At 38.9% G+C, this 22,113-nt stretch overlaps 1 protein-coding gene across 3 annotated transcripts in view; it reads right to left on the reverse strand.

The window, feature by feature from the left end:
* Positions 1 to 22,113, reverse strand: part of Stet (stem cell tumor) — a 499,705-nt gene that overhangs the window by 106,970 nt on the left and 370,622 nt on the right. For all 3 annotated transcript variants that reach the window (XM_072017209.1, XM_072017208.1, XM_072017207.1), the window contains one exon: positions 684 to 801. In XM_072017209.1, coding sequence (XP_071873310.1) covers positions 684 to 801 — 118 coding nt within the window. The remainder of the gene's footprint in view (positions 1 to 683; positions 802 to 22,113) is intronic.

The following is a 22,113-nucleotide window of genomic DNA, read 5'->3' on the forward strand; positions in this document are numbered from 1 at the left end:
AAACATTTTTATTAGAATATTGATTAAAAAAAAAAAAATGAAAATAAATCTTGCATTTAACGATGCACTGTGTTAAAACACTGTGGCGTCCTGAGCGAGGCATGTGATTTTGGCGCGGCAGTCAAAGTGTTAATATTTAACACTTATAAATTGCGTACGGCGCTCTGCACGCACATTTTTGATCGATGCACTGGCTATACCGACTGATTGTTTTTACATGCTTGGAATGTCAACATTCGGTTGTTTTGCTGATCGTTTGTCATAAGAATGCGCGAGGCTTCATTACCCTGGTAACATAACAAAAACATTTGTCTCTGGGTGCTTAAGTCATCGATTCGGTCGAAAAAGCATGAAAACGAGATATCTCGTGACCCGGCCACAACGTTGCTAAAAACGATAAAAGTAAATCTTCGCGTAACTAGGAACATTTGCATATTTTTAGTAATTCGACGAAGACTTTTGACTAATTTCGACTTTGATCTCATTTTGACTGATCTCGTAGGTTTACTTTTAACAGCAACGATGCGAACCATCTCCGCGTCATCCTTTTTTGATCATTCTATTCCATTTTAAACGACGACGGCGCTAATCGCCGCGAAACGCAAGTGCAGCGAAATATAACGACGATATTAAATTGTTGGATGGGTTATTAAATTACAGAGAATTGTTCGTTCTATACTAACCTCCACAAGGGTGATGAGAATGATGAAAAGAGGCGGCGGACAACACCTGTAATGGTCGGCGTAGTATTTGCGGTCCCTTTCTTCCGTAAGGAATTCATCGCCAATCATGCGGACCATCCTGCAATTAAGAAATTTTCGTTCACCGATTCTATTCTTTGTCTTTGGTTGCATTTCTGTTCCTCGTTTTCTCATCGACACATTGGCGCGTTAATTTTTCCACGTTTAACGTTCGAAACGTTAGTTCACAGTTTAGTTAACTGTGTTTGCTTCGTGACAAACGAATCCTTGCGATTTTGCTTAGTGGAATAAATTAGCGAAGAAAAATGCGTGGCTTAGACACTCCATTTTTGCTCTCGATGTTGTATTTTATTAATTCGAAATATTTTATTGTTCAAATTGAAGGTATTGTTCGAAGCATTTCTGGTTTGTTATATTACCTGTAGAGAATTTTTTAACTGATTTGCAATCCATTGAAACGGTAAAATACATCGATGTATGGAAAAACCAGAAGCAAAAGTTGCTCGCATTTTTCATTCTGTAATATGAATGACAAACAAATCATATTTTGAAAATACTATATCGCGCGTATTGGTAATATAGGCTCGATAAATCGATACATTTGCCACGGATGATATTCCAACGCGAAAAATGTATCGACCAACAATAAACTCGTCAACCAATATCAGCTTGAATGTGGTATTTTCAATCGTATTTAAAAATCTGCGATGGACAAAATAAACGTTAAAACATTACAATAAATGTCCATAAACAAGGAACGTTACGCGAAAAAATATTGACGAATGAAATACAATAGACGCTGCGTGGAACATTGCAATTAGAGATTCGGAAATTTCAATGAAAAGCATAAAATCCTCGTTAAAAGAGGTTATAAGATACTTATAAATAAACTGTGGCTTTTCTACGCTTTTATCGAGAATTCAACGATATTAAATTAATAATGTAAAAAATATATAAAATATTGATATATCCAAAATAAAAATTGCAATATTCAATGAGTGGAACAAACGTCTATTTAAGCTGCTTTTTTCTACTCGTATTCGTACGAATACGAAAGCATCGTAAGCGTGTGCAATCGAGTCGCATAAGAGAAACGATACAAAAGGAACGCGAGCTTGTAAAAAATAACATAAAGAAAAGCTTGGAGAATTCACAGCTCGCGACTCACACCATCAAGTTCTTAGCCCGCACTAACGAAACAACGGATTTATCGAGGCAGAATTATGAAAATTATCGGGATCATTAAGAGCTTTTTTTTTTGTCATTCAAGTATTTGAGAATTAATCTATCAATGGCCCGGGGCTATTCTGCGAACTAATCGTCGGTCTGGAGGAATTTTCACGCGAAGAAATAGTTGCGAACGCTCGTTAATCGTCGCCAGGGGTAGCGAAATAACGAGAAATTAATTTTACCGATTTCAACTTCGCCACGAAGAAAAGGAGAAACACTTTCGCGCAATTACGGCTGACTTCTGCCGTCTAGGATTTCTCATTATCTGGACCAGTCGATATCTGACGGTTGTTCCAAGTCATACACCCTTGACATTGTGAGAGAATTTCTACGATTATTAATAATAATTACAATTAACTAATTGCACACTGTTGCATTGGCGCATAGGATTTTAATCAAAGACCCCGTGTTCTCGATACCCTTTCAACCTCCATTCAATTTCCTTCTTCCCTTTTCATTCTTCCACCTCGATTGAATAGTTTTTAATGAAATCCAACGTATTCGAATATCTCGCAATGAATTTACTTTGAGAAAGCAAAATCAGAAACGCCAAGCACGGAATTCTAAATTAATTCTAAAATCATTCTAATATATTTCAAGAATCTCTGGACTTTTTAACAAATTCACGCGACAAAATAATTATTGCAAAATATTTTTTAAATTATTTATTTACCTAGCGTTGCTCGTATACTTTTAACAACGAAATAACTGTCCTTTGATATTCGATATGATTTTACGTTCGTATATCCCACGCAGTTTTATGAATAAAATATTCCAAAAAAAAAAGGGAGGTATTTGAAGAGATAAAAATATCCAAAACGTGAAGAACAGGGTTAAGCACGAACCGAGTAACGTCGTACGGTTACTGATAAACGCGTAATTAATAACTTGATCGATCGTCGAATGAAAATTCGAAGGTAGGAAGAAGATACGAATACCGCTATTTATTTCCTATCGTTCTACCAGAGAAGACGAATGCAAACATTTCCTATTCATTCGTTATTCTGAGGCGATCGTTCAACTGTAAGTCTGTGTCACTGTGAATTAAATCGTCGATCAAGTGGTATTTCATAAACGTTCTTCATATTTTCCGACTGTGCGTCGTGAACCAATATTTCTCGTGGATTTCCTCGCAATTAGCTTGATTGAACATCGAAAAAGGGGAAATCTTATATCTATTGGGCACCGAAGAAATATAGTAACATTTGTTTTTGGAGATTATTGAAAGACATTTATCAAACGTATTTCCCTGAATCCGATAAAATAGCATCGGTCTTGCTGAAGTGGAAAAATTTGATATTTCATTTTGCGTTTTTCTTAATGTTCTCCGCGATATTTTTTAAATCACGCGGATATTTCATTTCTATGAATCTACAATCGTATCATTTACGATCCCACATAGTTTGACCGTACGATTGTTTTCATAATTTTCAAATTATACTCCAAGTCTTTGTTACATTAAATCTAAAATCATCTTAATTATATCATAAATCAATACGTACCTTATGATAGAAATTTCTAATATTCTATAACATTATCAGGCAGGAAATAGCACGAAATCTAGATTCTACTTGCTAGAACAAAAGTTCTGAATTCTTATTATTATAATCACAAAAATTCCGAATACTCTATCGTTGAAGACTAATACAAAATCTAAATTCTAAGGTTAAACATTCTTAAATTTACTCGCGACAATTGAGGAAATTTTGAATATTAATATTATTATTATGAAAAAAGAAATAATATTATTAAAACAATACAACGTCTCGATTCTACTATAAGAACGATACAAATTCCAAATACCATCACTGAGACAATAGAAATTTTATATTTTTCCCCGTACCAATCTTACAATCTCCTATAGTATTCCAACGAATAATGTTGTAACGAACGATAGAACAACAAATGGACCAGACGAGGCATAAATTTCTTTTAGAAACGAGCCGAAGCGTGAGCCGCTATGGCTGCGTAGATGCTCCGGTGTTCTCGATAGCGATCTTCTGTTCCATGGAATAATTACGAAGAAATATTGGCCCGTAATTCAACGCGCTAGCCATAACACCGTTTATGGTATCATAGATGAACTATCTCCTTCGTGTTTCTATCGACTGCGAGACGAAGCGAGGGTAGAGGACGCTCGTACGAGGGTGGACGAGAAAAGAGCAATTAGAGAGAAGCTAGGCTATATGGAGCGTGTTAGAGGAAAGAGAGGGGAAAAAAAAGTAAAGAAGAAGGAAGGAGGGGGAAAAATAGGTAGAGAGGTAAGAATTAACGGGAAAGATGAAAGAAACGTGGCAAGGAGAAAAAGTAGAGCAGAACGAATAAAACAGCTGGTAGTGAGGAAAGGTTGGAGGACAGAGATATTAAAGAAATGAGAACCACGACTAATTACGGAATAATACAGAGATCAAGAAAGCGATGGAAAAAAGTTCTGGCGGGGTAGCCTGCGACAAAAAGATCATGGAAATAGGTCAAAATGTAATACTAATGGGAGAAGCAAATTACAAGATGAAGAGGGGTCGACAAGAACCGGGAAATATTATTTTTCAAGCACGCTCTCGCGGTATGGTTGCTTTGTTTATCTTTTAAAGAGACGCGACTTCGGGTCGCAGGGAGTATTATAATACGTTTCTCTTATCGATTATTTACGACTGTATCCATTACTATGATAGATTATTTGTAGACTATCGGAAGATTTAAAGATACAAGAATGCGCAGAGTGCGCGTACGTAAGATACAGATTATTAAAAATGTAGTATGTTCGTTAGGATTGAGATTATAGGAGATTTAGAATTGCAGAGATGTACAAAGTAGAGATAATATGCAAAAATACACAGGATATTCAAAGTAAGTAAGTAAATTTCTATCTAGATTCTATTTAGTTTAATTAAGTTCATAGAAAGACGAATTTGCATAAAATTCCGCTGTCTAGCTATGATACGTTTAACGAGCGAAACAAACGTCTATTTGTAATTTCTATCGTTGTAAATTCGCGCGAAATACGCAATCCGGTTATTAACGATTCGGTCGAAATCATAAGCTGAATTTTATTATTTTCGACAACGGTTGGTCTGTTTTAAAAACGTTAGCAGCTGCTTAGATTAAATATTAAAACACGATCGAGCGGCGAACGATGTATTTGCAAAATGCAGGATATGGCGCAGGGTAATTCTCGTTTTTCACGTAACGTACGACTCTTTTTCGTCCAAGCGTATTGCGACGACATTTCGTATCGTTTCCCGGTATTTTAAATGTTTCCACGATAATTATAAAATATTAACACTAGTGGATTAAAGCGATTCATAAAACAGTGTTATTTAAGACTTTACACAATGGGTGCGCAAAACAGAGAAATTGTAGCAATTTATGGAAACATTTATGGACTTTAAATTACAAAACAATTAGAAAGGTATACGGTAATAACGAAACCGTATAACAGCGAGTAACTATTTTACAGAGGGAAACAAAACTGTGTGGGCGAGATGGGAGTTAGTGTTTTATGAACACCTAAGTGTTCATGGAGTACGCGAATCGTGACACCGTTTTATTTGTTGTAGTAGCTGCAAACCGCACTGTGCGGTCAGTTACCGGGTTGTGTAGTTACTCGCGTAACAGGAGAACAAATATCTTTTTCTCGTTGTCGCAAATCCTTTCGTAAAATTGCCAGCGTTTTCTTCTATGAAATACGTCGCGAGCCACGATTGCCGCCGGTAATCCCGAAGAAACGCGTTAAATTTATGGAACCTTGGTAAAAAAAATAAAATAAAATTCCGATCATTGATAAGTGAATGAAAATATTAGGTTCTTAACGTTTTGCTAATAATTCGAAATAAAAATAGAAGTTCTCGCAACCATATGCAGAATTAATCTTGCGATCGCTTTTTCCTACGTTTCCAGACAAAGTATCACCAAATAGGATTGTAAATATTATTATGTAAAAAGCGAGTTGCGCTATATACAACGCGTTTTCATTTGTTACCTATAATTTCAATAGTATGTTTGTTCAATTTCCACCAACAAAATATCAAATACATCCTCTCCGTTCTTGATCAGAGGGTTCTCGCTAGATTTCTCTGCGCATCCGTGCAAAAAACACTTTTCTACCAACTGGAATTAAGAAACGGTAGCAGAAATCGTCACGAACGTTTCTAAATTTCTATAGATGTTACGAAACGCGAGAACAGAAATAAGAGGAGCTACGAAATTGTTAATCCTGGTGGGTTGGGTGTCCTTCTCGCTGAGAGTTACAAGTAGCCGTGAAATAGGAAAGCAAAGCAAGCAGCTCGGTGAGGAATCAGCGAAAACGGAGACGGTCAGATACGCGAGATATGGTCGGTCTGAAAAAAAAGAAAGAAAAAAAAGCAAGAAAGAAAGAAAGGGAGAAAAAAGCGGGTGATCTCGAATGCAGAGTGGGTCTGTGAGCGCGGCTGCCAGGTCCGTAGGCGCACATCTAATTGCTAGCGCGCCTCGAGACACCGTAGATCGCACGAGCGATTTCCAATTAGCGATGTGACTGATATACCTGGGTTCAAGGAAACGAGAAAGGGGTCGTCTACTCTGTTTCTCTCGCTTCCTCCGTTCGCGACAGCACAGGTGGCGTGCTTGACGTCCGCCACGCTTCTCTGGAACGGTCTCTGGTACAAGATGGGACAGCCTGAGGAGAACGAGCCGAGAGAGGGAGAGAGAGAGAAATACCTGCTTCAAGGATACTGATTAATTGCATCGGCTAGGTATATCGAGCCTTCGTTATTAATCGTCACAATGGCCGAATAGTCAGGCTAATTGATCGAGCACGCGGAAAATCGCCACGAGGACGAGAACTCGTCGATGGATACTTTTCGACGATTTGCCATTTGTCCAGACGATTCTTTAGAAGATAAATCGAAGTATACACCGAGACGACAGTTCGATCATTGACAAAATGGATACCAAACGCGACAAAGTAATCGTATCGTTATCTAAATATTTAAATTTCGTGAACAATATATTCTACGTCCCCAAATATCTTCGCTTTTATCGATTCTCTTTACGACCACGATATTGTACGAATGCATCTTCCATCATATGCCGCGTGACGCTTCTTCGTCGACTACTATATCCTTTACGCGTTCATGCAAATTTAGATTCTTCTAGGCACAATGAAGAGAATGGAATCTAAATAGCAGTTCGTTTTGTCCCATGGATACGGTAATTAATGTCTTCAACATCTTGTCTATCTTTGTACATTACGTGTACTCTGCACGCCTGCGCGCTTTTGAATCACCGATAAACGTACGAACACCTTGTAGTGAAGCTTGCATTATAGATAAAAAATATTTCCTTGCCTCTTATCAGCATACGAAACGTCGTTACACGGATCCATCGTGGATACGTCGATCTCGCGAACAATTCACGCGACATCTCAAAATAGCTGCGCTTTCGTCGACTCTCTTGCAACTACGAATTCCTCGGCATCGTGTAGAAAGTTAGAAACACGGTGAGGTTAAAAGGATGAGTCTCGTAATCAAATTAGTTACTCGAGTTCTCCATAAAACGCGGAGATCCGTTGTTCGCGCGACAACCAACCGGAAAGTAAGAAATTGTCCCAGCAGCGGTACAGCTAAGTAAGGACAGTAACGACCTTAACTACTATGTCAACCTGTATCGCCTTTAATTACTCGGAGAGAGTGTTGCTGCTGTCACGATCCCGTGATCGCCAAGTTTCGCTGTTCCTGAAGTTCGCGCAAGCGGAAGGCTTTCGGAAATGGTTTCGAAAGGTTCCCCGTGATAATTCGATTTTTTACTTTTGCCTCGTACGCGTTTCTCTACTTTCGTTTCCCGACGACGTCCGCCCACGAATTAATCGAATCACATGGAACCGGCGATTCTTGGTTCATACGAACCAGTTTATCACGTCGGCCACGGTGTTTTACGGGTTTCTGATACGGTAGATCCCACGTGTTCGTAGAGAACAACGGGATAAATGGCAGGAACGAGTATCGTCGAACTGTACGCGCGTTTCGGTGGATTCGTTAAAAAGTATGCATGATATTGGGTTGGCAGCTAAGTGATTGCGGATTTTGTCAATACCACCTAATGACAAGATCCGCAATCACCTAGTTGCCAACTCAATATTTGTCGATAATTGCGTTCGCAGTTAGTTACGTTATTTAAAGTTATTCAGAGCTTGACTGTATTTCGCGAAATATTAAATTGATCGCGATCGCAGACTTTATGGTTCGCTACGTCTGCGAAGCATATTTCGATTATCGTCACCGTACGTTCCCTTCGACGAGCTTATTGTAATTTCGTCGGTCCCTTTCTGTACCAATTTTACGCAGCAGATTAGAAACGTAAGGTAAAAATTGATCGGGCTGGTGCACGCGACGCGCGATTTGGAGATGGAAGTAAAATTCGAAACACGATATATTCGATGGATGTAATTTCTACGCGTATTCTTCTTATTTCGTACGGTTGACAATTCACTCATCTTCGTGGAAGCAAATCGAGTGACTCGAAATCAATTTTATAGAAATCAAGTTTACGGAAACGACGTTCCCCGTGCACCGATCTAACATTTCAATATCTTACATTTATTACCATCTTATATTTATCGCAAACAGACTGTCGAGACGATACTGTAACCTCGTTTATCGAATACTATCTATCTGTCGACGGTAAATATTTATTTACCACAGCTTGCAACGATATTTACAAGAAAAGCATTATGTAAAATAAGAAGGCAACTCTTAAAGGATTTGCGAGTTAAAAGGGAAGAACACTCTAAAACAGATATTAATTTCTCCAACTTGTATCTTTGCCGGTACACGTGAATAGCTGATCCAGAGCAACGTTTACATAAAGTTAAACGGTACAACGAAACAGCTGGATTTATTGCGAGTCACGTGTTCTTACAGTTTCGTTGTTACGAGCACGCAAGTGCACACACACATGCGAACATAAAAAGGGAATAATGCTTCCGTAAGAGTCGCCTTCGTTCTTATCCTCTTGCAGCTGTACGTTCGTATAAGAATCCAAGCAGATCAGTAGCCCTTAAACCCGATTTTACTCGTCCGCGATCAAAGCGATCGGGAAATCGAATCTCTCGATGATCGTCTAGCTAGCGTGCAGATTTCGTATCGGCGGAATAGAATATGTAAGCCGACCAATACCGTTTTAGCTAAGGCCGCATACGTACAGGCGTGGAAGGTGCATAAAGCGGATCAACGAAAACGTCGATCGTTCAGACGATTTCTTAAACGTATCGATTTTTGAACGTTTTACGAGCGAACGGAATCATCTCCGACAGAAACGTTCTGTCATTTCCGTACTTCTGCGGGGAGAAAGAATAAAAATGGTAAATGGAGACTACCAAATAAACTTCGGACGTATCGTCGTGCAACATAGAAGCGGCGTTTAGAATTTTACGCCCACCTTTTCATACGCTGTTTATGACGAGGAGTATCGAGGTCTAATCGAGCCGCTTATTTGACAAATAGATTAACACTTTGACTGCCACGTTGGTGATATATGACCGGTCACGGTTTCTCCTGTGACGCCACGGTGGTCATCGGTGACCGGGGCGCTTCAACTTCTTACAATTGTAAAAATTGTATGAAAATTCACAGTTAGGGCATTTTGAATCTAACCGATAAATAGAAGATACTTTGAAATGAAAAGTGACCCATTGAACGATTAAACATTTTTATTAAAACATCGATAAAGAAAAAAAATGAGAACAAATTTTGCATCTAACTGTGCACTGTATTTGCATCCATATTTTTGAGGGGTAATCTACGAATATTATTATAAACACAGCTTAGAAAATAATCGTAAATGCTGCTTTATAATCGTATAATTGAAGTTAGAAGTGTGCACATACCTTACTATTATATGTAGAACGAGCAAATACTGTTTACCAATATTTCTACACGTTTCTACGATATATTCTGCACGTTTTGCTTACGACGAAATAACGAATGCGAATGGTTTGTTGAAATAAACGTAGCCTTGTTACAATATGTCGCTATCAACTGTTACCAAAGCACCACGGTGGTCACTCGTGACCACCAATAAGATGAACGTTCCATTGAGGAAGAACGTTGTCTCACATCGTCAATTTATTATTATTTTGCCATTATATGCTTTGAATAATAAAAATACTCCGTGGCGTCCTAAGCGAAACGTGTGATTTCAGCGTGGCAGTCAAAGTGCTAAACGAGAATTATTCGTTTTTAAAACAGAGGACTAACGGACCAGTGTTTTAATTCGTTTAACGTATGCTTTGTCGCAATTTTTCAATCATCGTTCTTCCAAGAATTTAATAAAACTATTGTTCGCCTTTCTGCATGGTATACTTTAAACTCGAATCCTCCTTTTTTAAACGCGATGCCTCAATTGAGAAACCTTCGATGATATTACGAGAGAGTCTGCAGTTACTTCTTCTGCAAAAATTTGATGTAATTGTCCAATAGAATTATTTGATTTCAGCGTGCCATTCAAAATGTTAATCTCGCGAAACAAAGAGCAGAGACGATCGATAAAATTGTACAAGGTAAGCATCGATCGCAAGCGCTTTGCAATTAAAATTTTAACGTTTCGAAAGGTGGAATAGGTTAGGGTCAGATACAAGAGTAGTATACAAGGAACATAATTGAAAGAAATTACGCAAGTATATCGAAACATAAAATCTGCGATTACGAGCAACTTGATATTTCGTAAAACACGATCAAACGATAAACATTTTGCTTTGTGATGGTTCGATCGAAGAACTTAGAGGAGGATTATCTGTCTTATCGTGTTAAAAGATTCCAAAATGTAGAATTTTGTGTCGCGACGCGTAGCATGGTCCACGACGAAGAGGATCGTATTTGAAAGGATCAATATCGAAACCCGATTCGAAGCAGAATACACACGTGCATTAGTTGATAGCGAAGGATGAAAAACGTTTTTCTTGCTCGAACTAAAAACACGTTTTAAGCAAGAAAAATATCGTTCGCACACAGGAAATGTACAAGAACACAACTGGAATATTATCTTTTTCATCGCTGCAATGACCTTTCATTTGCGAACTCTGTTTCAAAATAAAATAAATAGGACCGTGATTTTATGATAACCTCCGATAGATATTGAAATCGTGCGAGTAGAAGCTTCTCGATACGTTTATATTTACAAAAATAAAAGGACGGATATTTTTACCGTATATAAAATGCTTAGGAACAGGTTCTACGTTAAATTTGCGACAGTTCGCAACGATTAAGAAAGCTACATTTTTGGCAATTCAATTTACTGGACGTTAATGGAATTACAATTTCATGTGAAATTTTTAACTCTCCGTCTAATATGCTGATGTTCGAAGTTAGCACAATGGAATTCATATTACTAACAAAATCTTCAAAATTACGAGTTTCAAGTTCCTAATTTTTGTATCCCGTTCGACGAAAAATGACACACTCGTGGAAGAGCAGAAAATCTACATCTCGTATCGTCTATTAATTACTAAACTATTCTGCAAGACCATGTGAAATTTCTAAAAAGAAATCTTCAACCTGCAACTTGTCCTTCAATTGATAAGCATTACCAGTTAATAAATTATAGTATACCAATAAAGAAGAAATTCCTCTTTTCTTTCAATCATTCAACATCGCATCAACCATTTGTTATAAGCGACTCAAGGCTGAGATTTACAGTTTGTTTCGTCCGGTGGCTCTCTGCGTAGCCCGGAATCTATCCCTCGGTCAAGGTGGCCACTCGCTACGTCGATATAATTAATTGGACCGTAATAATCACAAGGAACTGTCGTAAAACTAAGCATTTCGATTTGACCATTAAGTGGTATAAAACACCTTCGAGTCAAAATGTTCCTTACGGTTATTGCTCCATCAGGTAAAAGGTAAAAGGCTTCACCAGTAAGCGACCGGTGGTGGGGCGATCAACACTCAGCAAGAGTTTCCCTCTGCGACAGATCACGTCAGAGACACAAGAAATCACGAAATCGATAGATCGCCGGTGATCTCCTCGCGTCGCAGTTCGAACGTTTTGCGAATAAGGCGAAGAAATTGAACTTTGTATACGATAATAGAATTTATTATGCAAATCCAATCGAGTGACGGTTCAAAGTGTTACAACAGAATGATTAAAGTGTTACAAGAGACTGATTCAAAATGTTTTAACAGACTGGGCGAGCGCCTATTTTGGAGGGTTTTTATACCGAGATTTTAGTCTCTCTGGGGGGTTGTCGTCTGGTGTATCTCAGAGGCGGCTATTCCGTTACTATTTGGTTATTCTTTCGATGACTGTGATATGCAGGATGTCTAGCCTATCCTATTACTGTTTCTGAGCGGGTGGTCTCCTTGAGCGTGTGACAACAGCATCGTTACCGAACTTTACCGGATCTACGATTATAGATCAGTCAACATCTCTGCATTGAGTTTTCTACTTTAATTCAGTCAACATATATTCATTAACTATATCTACATATATACGTATATATATGTATATATACGAAACGAGCGTAATCATCTTGTCTACAATTGTTGTTGGAACAAAGAATACATTATAACCTGTTACCTCGGCGTTATAATTAAACTCGATCGCCTCTATCATCCTAAACGAAATAGAGGATCGATCGGTTTCGTGGCGTCGATTGTATATCGTAACGGGAATTTACGACTCCCGTTTACGCGTCTCCGCGAATGGTCGAAGAAACACAGTTTGTTGTACAATGTTTCGCTATGTGCTATGTCTCAGGTAGCGTGGCAAGCTCTGGGTCATCGATTTTCTATCGATAAATAAAACATCTTGTAATTTTTACGTATTATCTAGATTGGTTTCCAAATTGTGTCTCGTTGCAGTGCTAATGAAATTTCAAAGTGTACCACGTACAATACGGACGTAAAAGCTTTCTGCTTCTCTGTGTCGGCGTATGTACATTCTGTTTGGGTGAGAAAGGAAGGAAGGGACAAAGGGACGAGGGGAAGAAGACGAAGATCTCGATGCAGAGTGAAAGACAGAGGGATAGAGGATCGGAAGGACGTTTGATCGCAAAGGGGTTGAGGGTGGGCCGCATGCCCGAGAAAGCATGAAATTGCGCTCAGCTCGGTCGCGGCATATTAGATTATTAGGACTCCGCGCGCGCATATCCGGACGTCGTCCTGCTGTATTCCCCCCGGGAATACAAGGGAAATTTCGCGATAAATCAAACGTAGCCAGGCCACAACTATGCCCGTCGGGGAAACAAGATTTTCGTCGAAACGACCGTAAAGTCGTTTAATACTCCGTGTTTGGAGGATCCACCATCTGTTCACGTAAAATTCACGACAATTTCCGTTCAACATGATCGAACAGCGTCGGTCTCGCGTTAATACAGGCCAGTGACAATAAAAGATCATAAGCGCCGGCTTTGGCCAATTATTACAAAAGAAAAGCAGTAGCTAGGTATCTGTTAAACGACCAATTTGCGACGAATCGATGCAAAACTCCTATGGTTTACTGTGTTTCAGTAGGTTTTGCGTTACGTAACGATTATATCGTGTTTGTCAAGATTAATTAAACTAGCCTTCGGTGAATCTCCGAATGCTGTTGCGTTTCGAAAAATTGTTCACCGATACGTACAAATATGCAGAAGCAATTTCACACATTCGATGATTTATGTCATTTGTTTGCGACAGATAAATTTCTATTTTTTTCTCTTTTTTTTTTTTTATTTATTTATCAGAGCGAGGCAGTGAAATTAAAAAATTTACGAAAAAGCAGAAACGACTAATTGAACTTTGGACCCTCGATTCCATTTGGTTTGACTCTCTGAAAGCTTTTCTTCTCTACGATTGTTGCAGTTGCGAAAGAAGTCGATATATAAGAAAACGTATCGTGACTGGCAATAAAATTCCAACCTGATTGGCTAGCCGAATAAACAAATACTTCCTTTTAAGAATCATAAAACACGAATAACTAATATATCGAAGATTTCATCGTTTAATTACCAATAACCCACTGAACGTGTCCATATCTTCAGCCATTACAAAGATACTCCCAACTTGGGCCTTCGATTGCGTGACTCTGTATAATTAGCTGAGAACGACGATTTAATTAGCAAGCTGCCAAATCAATTCGCTCCTTGCTTCGTCGCAATTACAAGTTATTAACCAGAGACGCGATCCGGGAAAAGGAGGCGAGGACAAAACGATTCGTGTCCACTGGAAAATTCGATTTGCCGGACAGTAATAATATCCTCGATAAACATGTCCGAGGGGCTCTTCCGAGGAAGTTACGGTCACCGTGTGTATCAACTGTTCCAAGAATGACATTTAAGAAGAAGCAATACGTTATAGGAAAAGGAGAAAAGGACTTTATGGGGGTGAAAGAAGAAGAACGGGATTATTCTCGCAGGTACTAGAACAGGATCAATTGGTAAGGATGAACAAGGAGAAACCAATGGAGAAAGGAGTTTGCCGAAGAAGGAAATTGACTTCTGGCAGGTAAGGACACGTGCTTGGACTACGTGCTACTGTCTGGACCAGTGGTTCTCCGTCTTTTACGTCTCGTGTAACCCTAAAAAACGTGTTTGAAAATCGCATATTCTTCGTATGGGTAAATATAGCTATAGTTCTAACGTATAACAATGAAAAGAGAATAAAACACCTGTAGATAAATCGTATGCTTCTTGCTGCTTTTATTTTCTAAACATTTTGTTGTATTATAGGTGTCTTATAACGTAAAATGTAAAACGAAATGACATTTCTTAGAGGTTTTCTATAGATACAACGAGTAAGCGTCGTGATATTTATAGTTTTATTTACAGTTTATATACGCATCGAGTTTCATACACCTGGATTACATACATAGATAAATGGGGAAAGTGAAGAGACACGTTGAATCTTGTAAAATTATGGAAACTCTGATAAGCGATCAACGAGACGGCTGTGGCGTACGCCAGGTTGAGAACCACTGGCCTAAGCTCCGAGTCTAGGCGTGTCTTTGCACGCATCGCCATAAGCTCGTAAATGTATACGTCGTTCGTAAGTGTGAGGATGATACTTTGGTCCAGCAGCATCAACGATACACGAAGGAATATCACTACAAGTCGTCAAATACGCCACTCGAAAGGATTACGTAAATGGTTTTCCCTTATCAATTTGACAATTCCGTATCACATAAACAACATACTAATCTACTAACAAAAAGCTAGTCTCCCCTTTTACTTCGACTTTCTTACTCACGTCCATCCCCTGCAGAATAAACTACCTACGTTCGCTTTTCTTCCCCTCTCGTTTCCTTTCACTGACCAAATCGATTGCTATATAAATGCTACATGCCAAATACAGTGGTTACATTCAATGGCAACAGTTTTCGCAGCCATTATACGCATTCTCTATTTTCTGGTTTCAGCCGCTCAATTGCCAAGTCGTTCTCGACTCTACAGCGCTAGAACGATAGAGAAAATTTATGAAATTACGCGAGACAAGCATCGATCAGGCGTTTCAAGGCATTAAAATTTCAACAATTTCGAAGAGTCTGGTTAACCACTTTGGCCTGAGAACCACGCGTTTAGCGCTCGTGGCAACTCCGCCGTATCTGCGTGCCTAATCTCGGTAGACGTTATTTCCATCGTGACGCGAATTAGTTTTTCTTGTTTTTTATTTCTCTCTCTCCCTTTTTCGTTAGTTAGAACGGCGTGTTTCGATTCCACGAGGAGAGAAAAACGAATAGATAGAAGGTTACGAGCCTGGTAAATGGATGCCTCACGCGTCTGTTTGTACGAATGGTGATTCGACTACTTATCTGTCTACTTAACGTGCTTAGGGGAGTGGTCGGGAAATAGCGTCGCAAGGAGGATAAGCTCGCGCGACTAGAGTTTACGGGAAGGTCGATAAATACGACACGAGACGTAAAGTTTCACCCTGCAGATATGGAAGAAGCGACAAGAGAACGGGAGGATGATCTATCCTATTCGATTACGTTTAAACGTATATGCGCGCCATAACGTCTGTTGATTAGTTGTTCGAGTTGTTTGAGTTCGCGTCTGTGTTTTATGTTCGACTTTAGAATCCGTTTAACCCTATCGGATGAATAGTATCGTTGTTGTAGAACGTACAGTAGCTCACAAAGGTATTTGAACGTTTATTATAGAGACCTTGGATCACGACTATATCGTGTTTGTTATACAAAGCATTTTGAAATTTGATTGACATTCTTACGAGGTACGATTGTCACAATTATGTCGATGAAATTGGAAACAAAGTCGAGAACGTACGTAGAATTTGCAAGGCATTTGCAGCAAATGTATGGAATTTATTACGATATATAATTTGCTTAATCCAATATCGAATTTGTAATTGTTGTAATTTGTGTTATAATTCTAATTTATAATCGAAAATTACAGTTAATGTAGAAGATCGATCCGGTACTAAGTTTCCTACGAGTTAATGTCATTACGCGCATGTTTGTTCGTCGAAATACATATTCGCGTACGAAACACGTATCGTGCTCTTCGCTCTATTTACGCGATAAATTGTTTATTTTATTGACCTATTTGTAACGTGCATCGTTTATGTCATTCGTAAACCGATACAGAGTTTGAAGTAGAATGTGTTCCGAAGGTTCCACTCTGTTCATCGACCGTCTCGATTTGCTGCAAAAGCCTCGAAATGAAAGTAGAAACAGTAGGTTAAAAAATTAATCAACGTAATAAAAGAAGAGATAAAATATATTAAGAAATATCGTAAGACACGCTACGAAATTCAATTAATAAACACAACCAATAGCGTAATTCCAATTGCCACGTTAAGACTTCGACACCTAATAATTAGCACGTTGCAATGAGAATCGTCGTGGATCGAAATACAGCGCACCATAACGTTTAATTTTTGCAAAATATCGTACATTCTAGTTACGTGCTTTTTCTCTGACCACGTTGCCTAAGTTGTTCACATCGTTGATAATCGATAAAATTTACCTTACTTTGATCAGTTTCGAAAATGTAGTAAAAGAATTCACCGATGACCATCGACGTGTTAAACTGTCTTTAACCGTCTCGGTCAAGCGGAAACGATTCGTTTCACGAGAAGCACGAAATCTGGAAGGAAAGCTAAGAAAGGATAGTTTCAGCCATTCAATCAGCGCCGATATACTATCTGGAAAAACATCGAATCATTGGGACTGGCTGGTACAGAGAACGACAACGGAACAGAGAACGGTCGATAGGATTTTTCTGATTACACTCGGTGTTCCGGAGGAAACGAATCGTACCTCGAAAGAATACGATGCTAGGCAAATACGCGATCCTGAGGAGTAATACTCCTCTATCTCGCGATTACTCCTATCACTCGTGGAAATGAGGGAAAAAGAAATCGAACCGGAACAAATAGGAGGAGGAAGTGGGAGGGAATGTACACGGAGATCGATAGACAGATGGAAGAAAATAGAATGAAGGAACAGGAGGAAACGATATACAATTGAGGAAATGGTAACCGGATAAAGAAGTTCTCTTCAACTTCTTTCACAGCGAATGCGGTATTTTCACTGGAGAATTTGATTTCAAGCATCTCCGCAACTTTAATCCGTCGCGTTCTGCGTTCGATGTGAATATTTAGTAAAAATGGATTTTACTTAGAGCGGAGTATGTTTAACGACTCGTGATAGAAAGAAGGAAAGCTACTTTTCTCCTCAAATATTTCTGTTCAAGTTATCCATGCGATATACGTGATAGACGTGGAAAGAATATAAGCGATTCAGCAACGGTATCTGCGATCGATGCTGTAAACAAATTAACTTGTTCAAACATCTTTTTCGCAATCCATCTCATTTGTCTCCTCCTCTCGCTACTTCATTATAAATTTACACGTTTCAACAGTATTCACGTGTAATTAAGGGACTAATAAACAATTAATATAGAAATTGACCAAAATGTCGTACGCTTACAAGTAGTAACAATGCACCGTGCGAGTTGTCTGACCGATGCTAGTCGATACTACTTGAATCAAGCCATACGAACGCAAAGAGAAACAGGAATAGAAAGATACTTATCAACGGTATAAATACCGAATATATATAATAATAATAACAATAGTGAATACTCGTGATTAGATTGCAGATTTTCATGCATTTGTATATTTCGACGAACGTAACCAAAGAGATGGAATCTGAACTAAGTTGGAATCTATTAAATATCGAGTGAATGTTTACACTTTTTAATTTCCCATAAATAAATAAAAATTCACAGCGTGTTTACGTGTATATACGAATATATAGAACAGCGTATATACGCAATGCACGATCTAATTTGTCTGATCAATGCTAATCGCTACTACTTAGTCATACTCGAGCCATACCCACGCAAAGGATAAAGGAAAGAAGGAGAAAAGGATAGAAACGAGTACGACTGGCTGATTTAACGGATTAGCTAGCAGAAGAGGATCATTCGCGATTTTTAAGCATCGTACGGGAGAGGTTTACTCGAGCGAGTGCGCGGTCGGCGACCACGATGCTTGAATCATTCTGACTTGCTCACCATGTTCGGATAACCGGCACAACTGGCGGTAAGGGTGGTTAAACCGACGCAGGCCAGCCGATGATGTACAGCTCTATGGTAAACCACGCATGCACTAACCGAACCTGTGTCTACCCTCCTAATGGCACTTCTTTTTCAACTTGGGTGTGTTGGCATTTTTCGATTACGTTTCGACCTTCTGAGAAACGTTTCGAACAGAAGAAGCGGTTTCTTTGTAAGAGTAGTAAGAGCTGCTTTAAATTCTCGGTACATTTAAATACATGAAAATGCATCAGTCTAGGTTTGGAAATCGAGATGCGATTTTCTTTCCTCCTTTTACTATGCAATAATGTTTTCGTTTGGTATAAAAACCTACCGATTTTCTATCGAAAGTCGACGTAGATTTAATATTGTACGATGTCTGTACATACGCGAAACATATTTTTTCAATGTCAATAGAAGCTTCACTTTTCATTTCCATTTTTATTCTTGTACTTCGATATCATATAAAAATATACCGATATTCTATTAAAAAATTTAATTCTCTCTTTTATTTTTTATCGAAATCCAGCAACTTATTTCTCATTACAAACTAACAAATCTTTCTTCAACTATACGTTCTTACGAATTATTGAAATATTAATATATTAGATTGTCCGAAAAGTTTCCTTCGTTTTATAAAGGAAATAATAGACGCACGATGTTTTTTGTTTTATATTAGTTTATTGAATTATGCACGAACGTAATAATAGGAACAGAACGAAATGGATCATACCTAATTCAATAAAATAATATAAAACAGAAATTGTTGTTCATTTATCGTCATCTTACGAAACGAAAGAAACTTTTCGGACAATCTAATATATAATAAAAAAAGCCGTCAACTATTTTATGAAACCGCCAAAAAGATAATTTATTTTCAACGGAAATTCTGTACAAGTTCCACTAAACGACAATTTGACTGAATCGAAAACGATCTGCGAATTAAATCAATCTTTCGATACACTGGACAAACATAATAATAAGACCAAGCATTAATACCCCCCTTCGAGTATAATGTCATTTACGCAGCTCGTAAATTGATAATGATACATGACCACGATATAACCAATAACTGCGCAGATAAGCGATCTTTGATAGATACAGCCGATTGGATAACGCGCAATCAAATGCAATCAATCAAATGACCAAGTCGCCGTGCAAAACCATATATTACGAACGGACAGCGCGTCTTGATGGTCAACAGAAGCTGGATCACGGGAACGGAGGGACTTGTCACGACCCTAATTTAGTAATCTTCGTTAACGGGGCCATAGATAATCGCTTCGCAAGTATATTATCGCTGCTCTCGATCTTTAGCTATCTTCTCGTCTAAAGTATCTTCTACCTTGAGCTTTTTCAAAAACGGATACCCGCATCGATTAGTTCCGTAAGTAGAATACGAGTAGCACTAGTCGGACAGTGGCGCGTGCACACGCTTACTCGCCTTTGACGAGCTGTGATTTGGTATTAGAATTATAGCAGAAAGGAATAAAGTGCGAGTGAAGTTAATAAGAGTTGCGCTTCACAACGATGGCAACGTTTTAATAGTCCTAGATGAGTACACGAAACTTTAAAGCGTAAGAACGTGAAATCTTTACACATTCTCGTTGTTTCGCTCTACTTTGCGTCTATATAAATTTCTACTTGCTGAAACATCTAAACAAATTACTTAGGAATAAAGAGAAAAGGTGAAAGTTATTTCGATCGAACGTAAAATCTTGTGAAGGAAGATTCGATTTACCTTTGCGAATGTTCCAATCAGTTTCGATAACTATTGTAAAATTGTATTCCACGGAAAGTACATATAAGAACTATTTTTCGCAAGTGGAAAGCTCCTAAACGATCAAACAAATATAAACAAAAAATACGCGATAAAGGAAGTAATCTTCGATACCCAAATCCAACTACGTGTGTATATATATATATATGTATATATAAGGTACAAAGATAAACCCATAAAGCAATTACGCGCACAAAACGAAGAGCGGAAGATATTCGAAAATTGCGGAGGATGGCAAAGGGGGGAAAATCGGTGCCGATGGCTCGATCTTGTAGCGCGATTAATCGAGGACGGTGTGGTACGAGTCGACCGTCGAAATTTCCAAAATTATCGGGATGACACGCCACGAAATAGCTCGCGTCGAGTGGATGAGAGGAGGGTGAGGAGAGAAGCAAAGGGTTGGCGAGGCAGGAGGAGGAGGAGGAGAAACACTTCGTCGCGAGGAACAATAGCTCGTTTGGGGTCGCGTAGCTATGCAACGTATGACGTATAGCCCAATATCCTTGGTACAGGCCGACCGTATGCTTCTCTCTCCCTCTGTTTCCACCACCCAACCTTCGCCAGCCGCACTCTGACTCCGACCTGCACATAACCCTCTCTCTTCTCCCTTTCATCACACCGTACTCAAATCCCTACCCGTGGCCGTAGTTCCCATCCTTAGTCGCCGAGATCTTCGTTCTCCTCGCCACGAGAAGCTCATACATGCGTGCAATCCCCAACGAGGGTGAACGTGTAATTACGTACCAGGTGGCTAATTAATCCGGCGAATCTGCACGCTCTCCCCTGTGCAAGAGGCCTCGGTGAAAAAGGGAACCGTGCCAACTAGACGAAGACGGAACGATAGATATCAAATGTATGGTTGAATCATTTACGTCGCACCCCATCCCCTAAACAGACACCACCTACTAAATATACCTGCGTACATATTGACTATAGGACTTACTGCCGTTTGCATGTTGTTATACACCGTTTTACGACTACCGACATTGTTTGTCGAGATTGGTGTTGATTAAGGGGTGCGTCTCCTTTTTTTCTTTTCTTTTTTTTTTTCCTTTTTTGGTTAAGAGCGATGGAGGAGAACTTGAGAGAAATGGCAGGTAGTTAGGTGGAAACTTCTTCTTCATTTGTCACCGAAAGAGGAATTTTTGTACAGATTGACGAAGCAATTTTTCCGAACGCTTACGCTCGACGTGTTTGTGATTTCTCGGGTCTGAATCGTGTTATTGGTACATCTATACGTTGAACTTTGTCGCTTCTTCAGGGTAGACCTAAAGGCGAATCGAGAAAATTTACGTCTGCCTCGAAGAAGTAAAGCGAAACGTTGGAGCGAAACGTGATAACAGCACCGATGGAAACTCGAAGAATCGTAAGTACATTGGCACATACTTCACTTTTCTGATGAAACCTTCTTAGCCAGCGTTCTACGTTTCGTATTCATAGTACCAAATTTTCGTAATCGTATCACAGTACTATCAAATAATACGAGAAGTTGATATGAACGCGATCGATTGGTACCTATGTATTGATACGATAAATGCAGCGACGTGACAATACTTCTTGTAGCCACTGTATGTCATCCAATCATCGTGAAAATTTCAAAACTTAGAAATTTACTTCCTTGATTTCGTTATTGCTTGACAAACTCGTCATCCAGCAAATATCGTTTTCTCTAAAAACATAAGCACAGATTTTACACATACATTACGTATGTTAACCGGAATAACGCCGGAATAATTATCTCAAATAAATATTTATTCAAAAATATTCATACAACGCGTAACGTTGATTTCCCCAGCGTAGAAAGCGGTTGTCCTAAAATTTCGTAAATGCAAACCGTTTCTCGCTTCGACCAAAGCATTACAATTTCTCCTTCTTTTTTTTATGTTCGACCAACT

This window comes from Bombus fervidus, chromosome 14 (assembly GCF_041682495.2).
Source record: "Bombus fervidus isolate BK054 chromosome 14, iyBomFerv1, whole genome shotgun sequence".
NCBI classification, from domain to species: domain Eukaryota; kingdom Metazoa; phylum Arthropoda; class Insecta; order Hymenoptera; family Apidae; genus Bombus; species Bombus fervidus.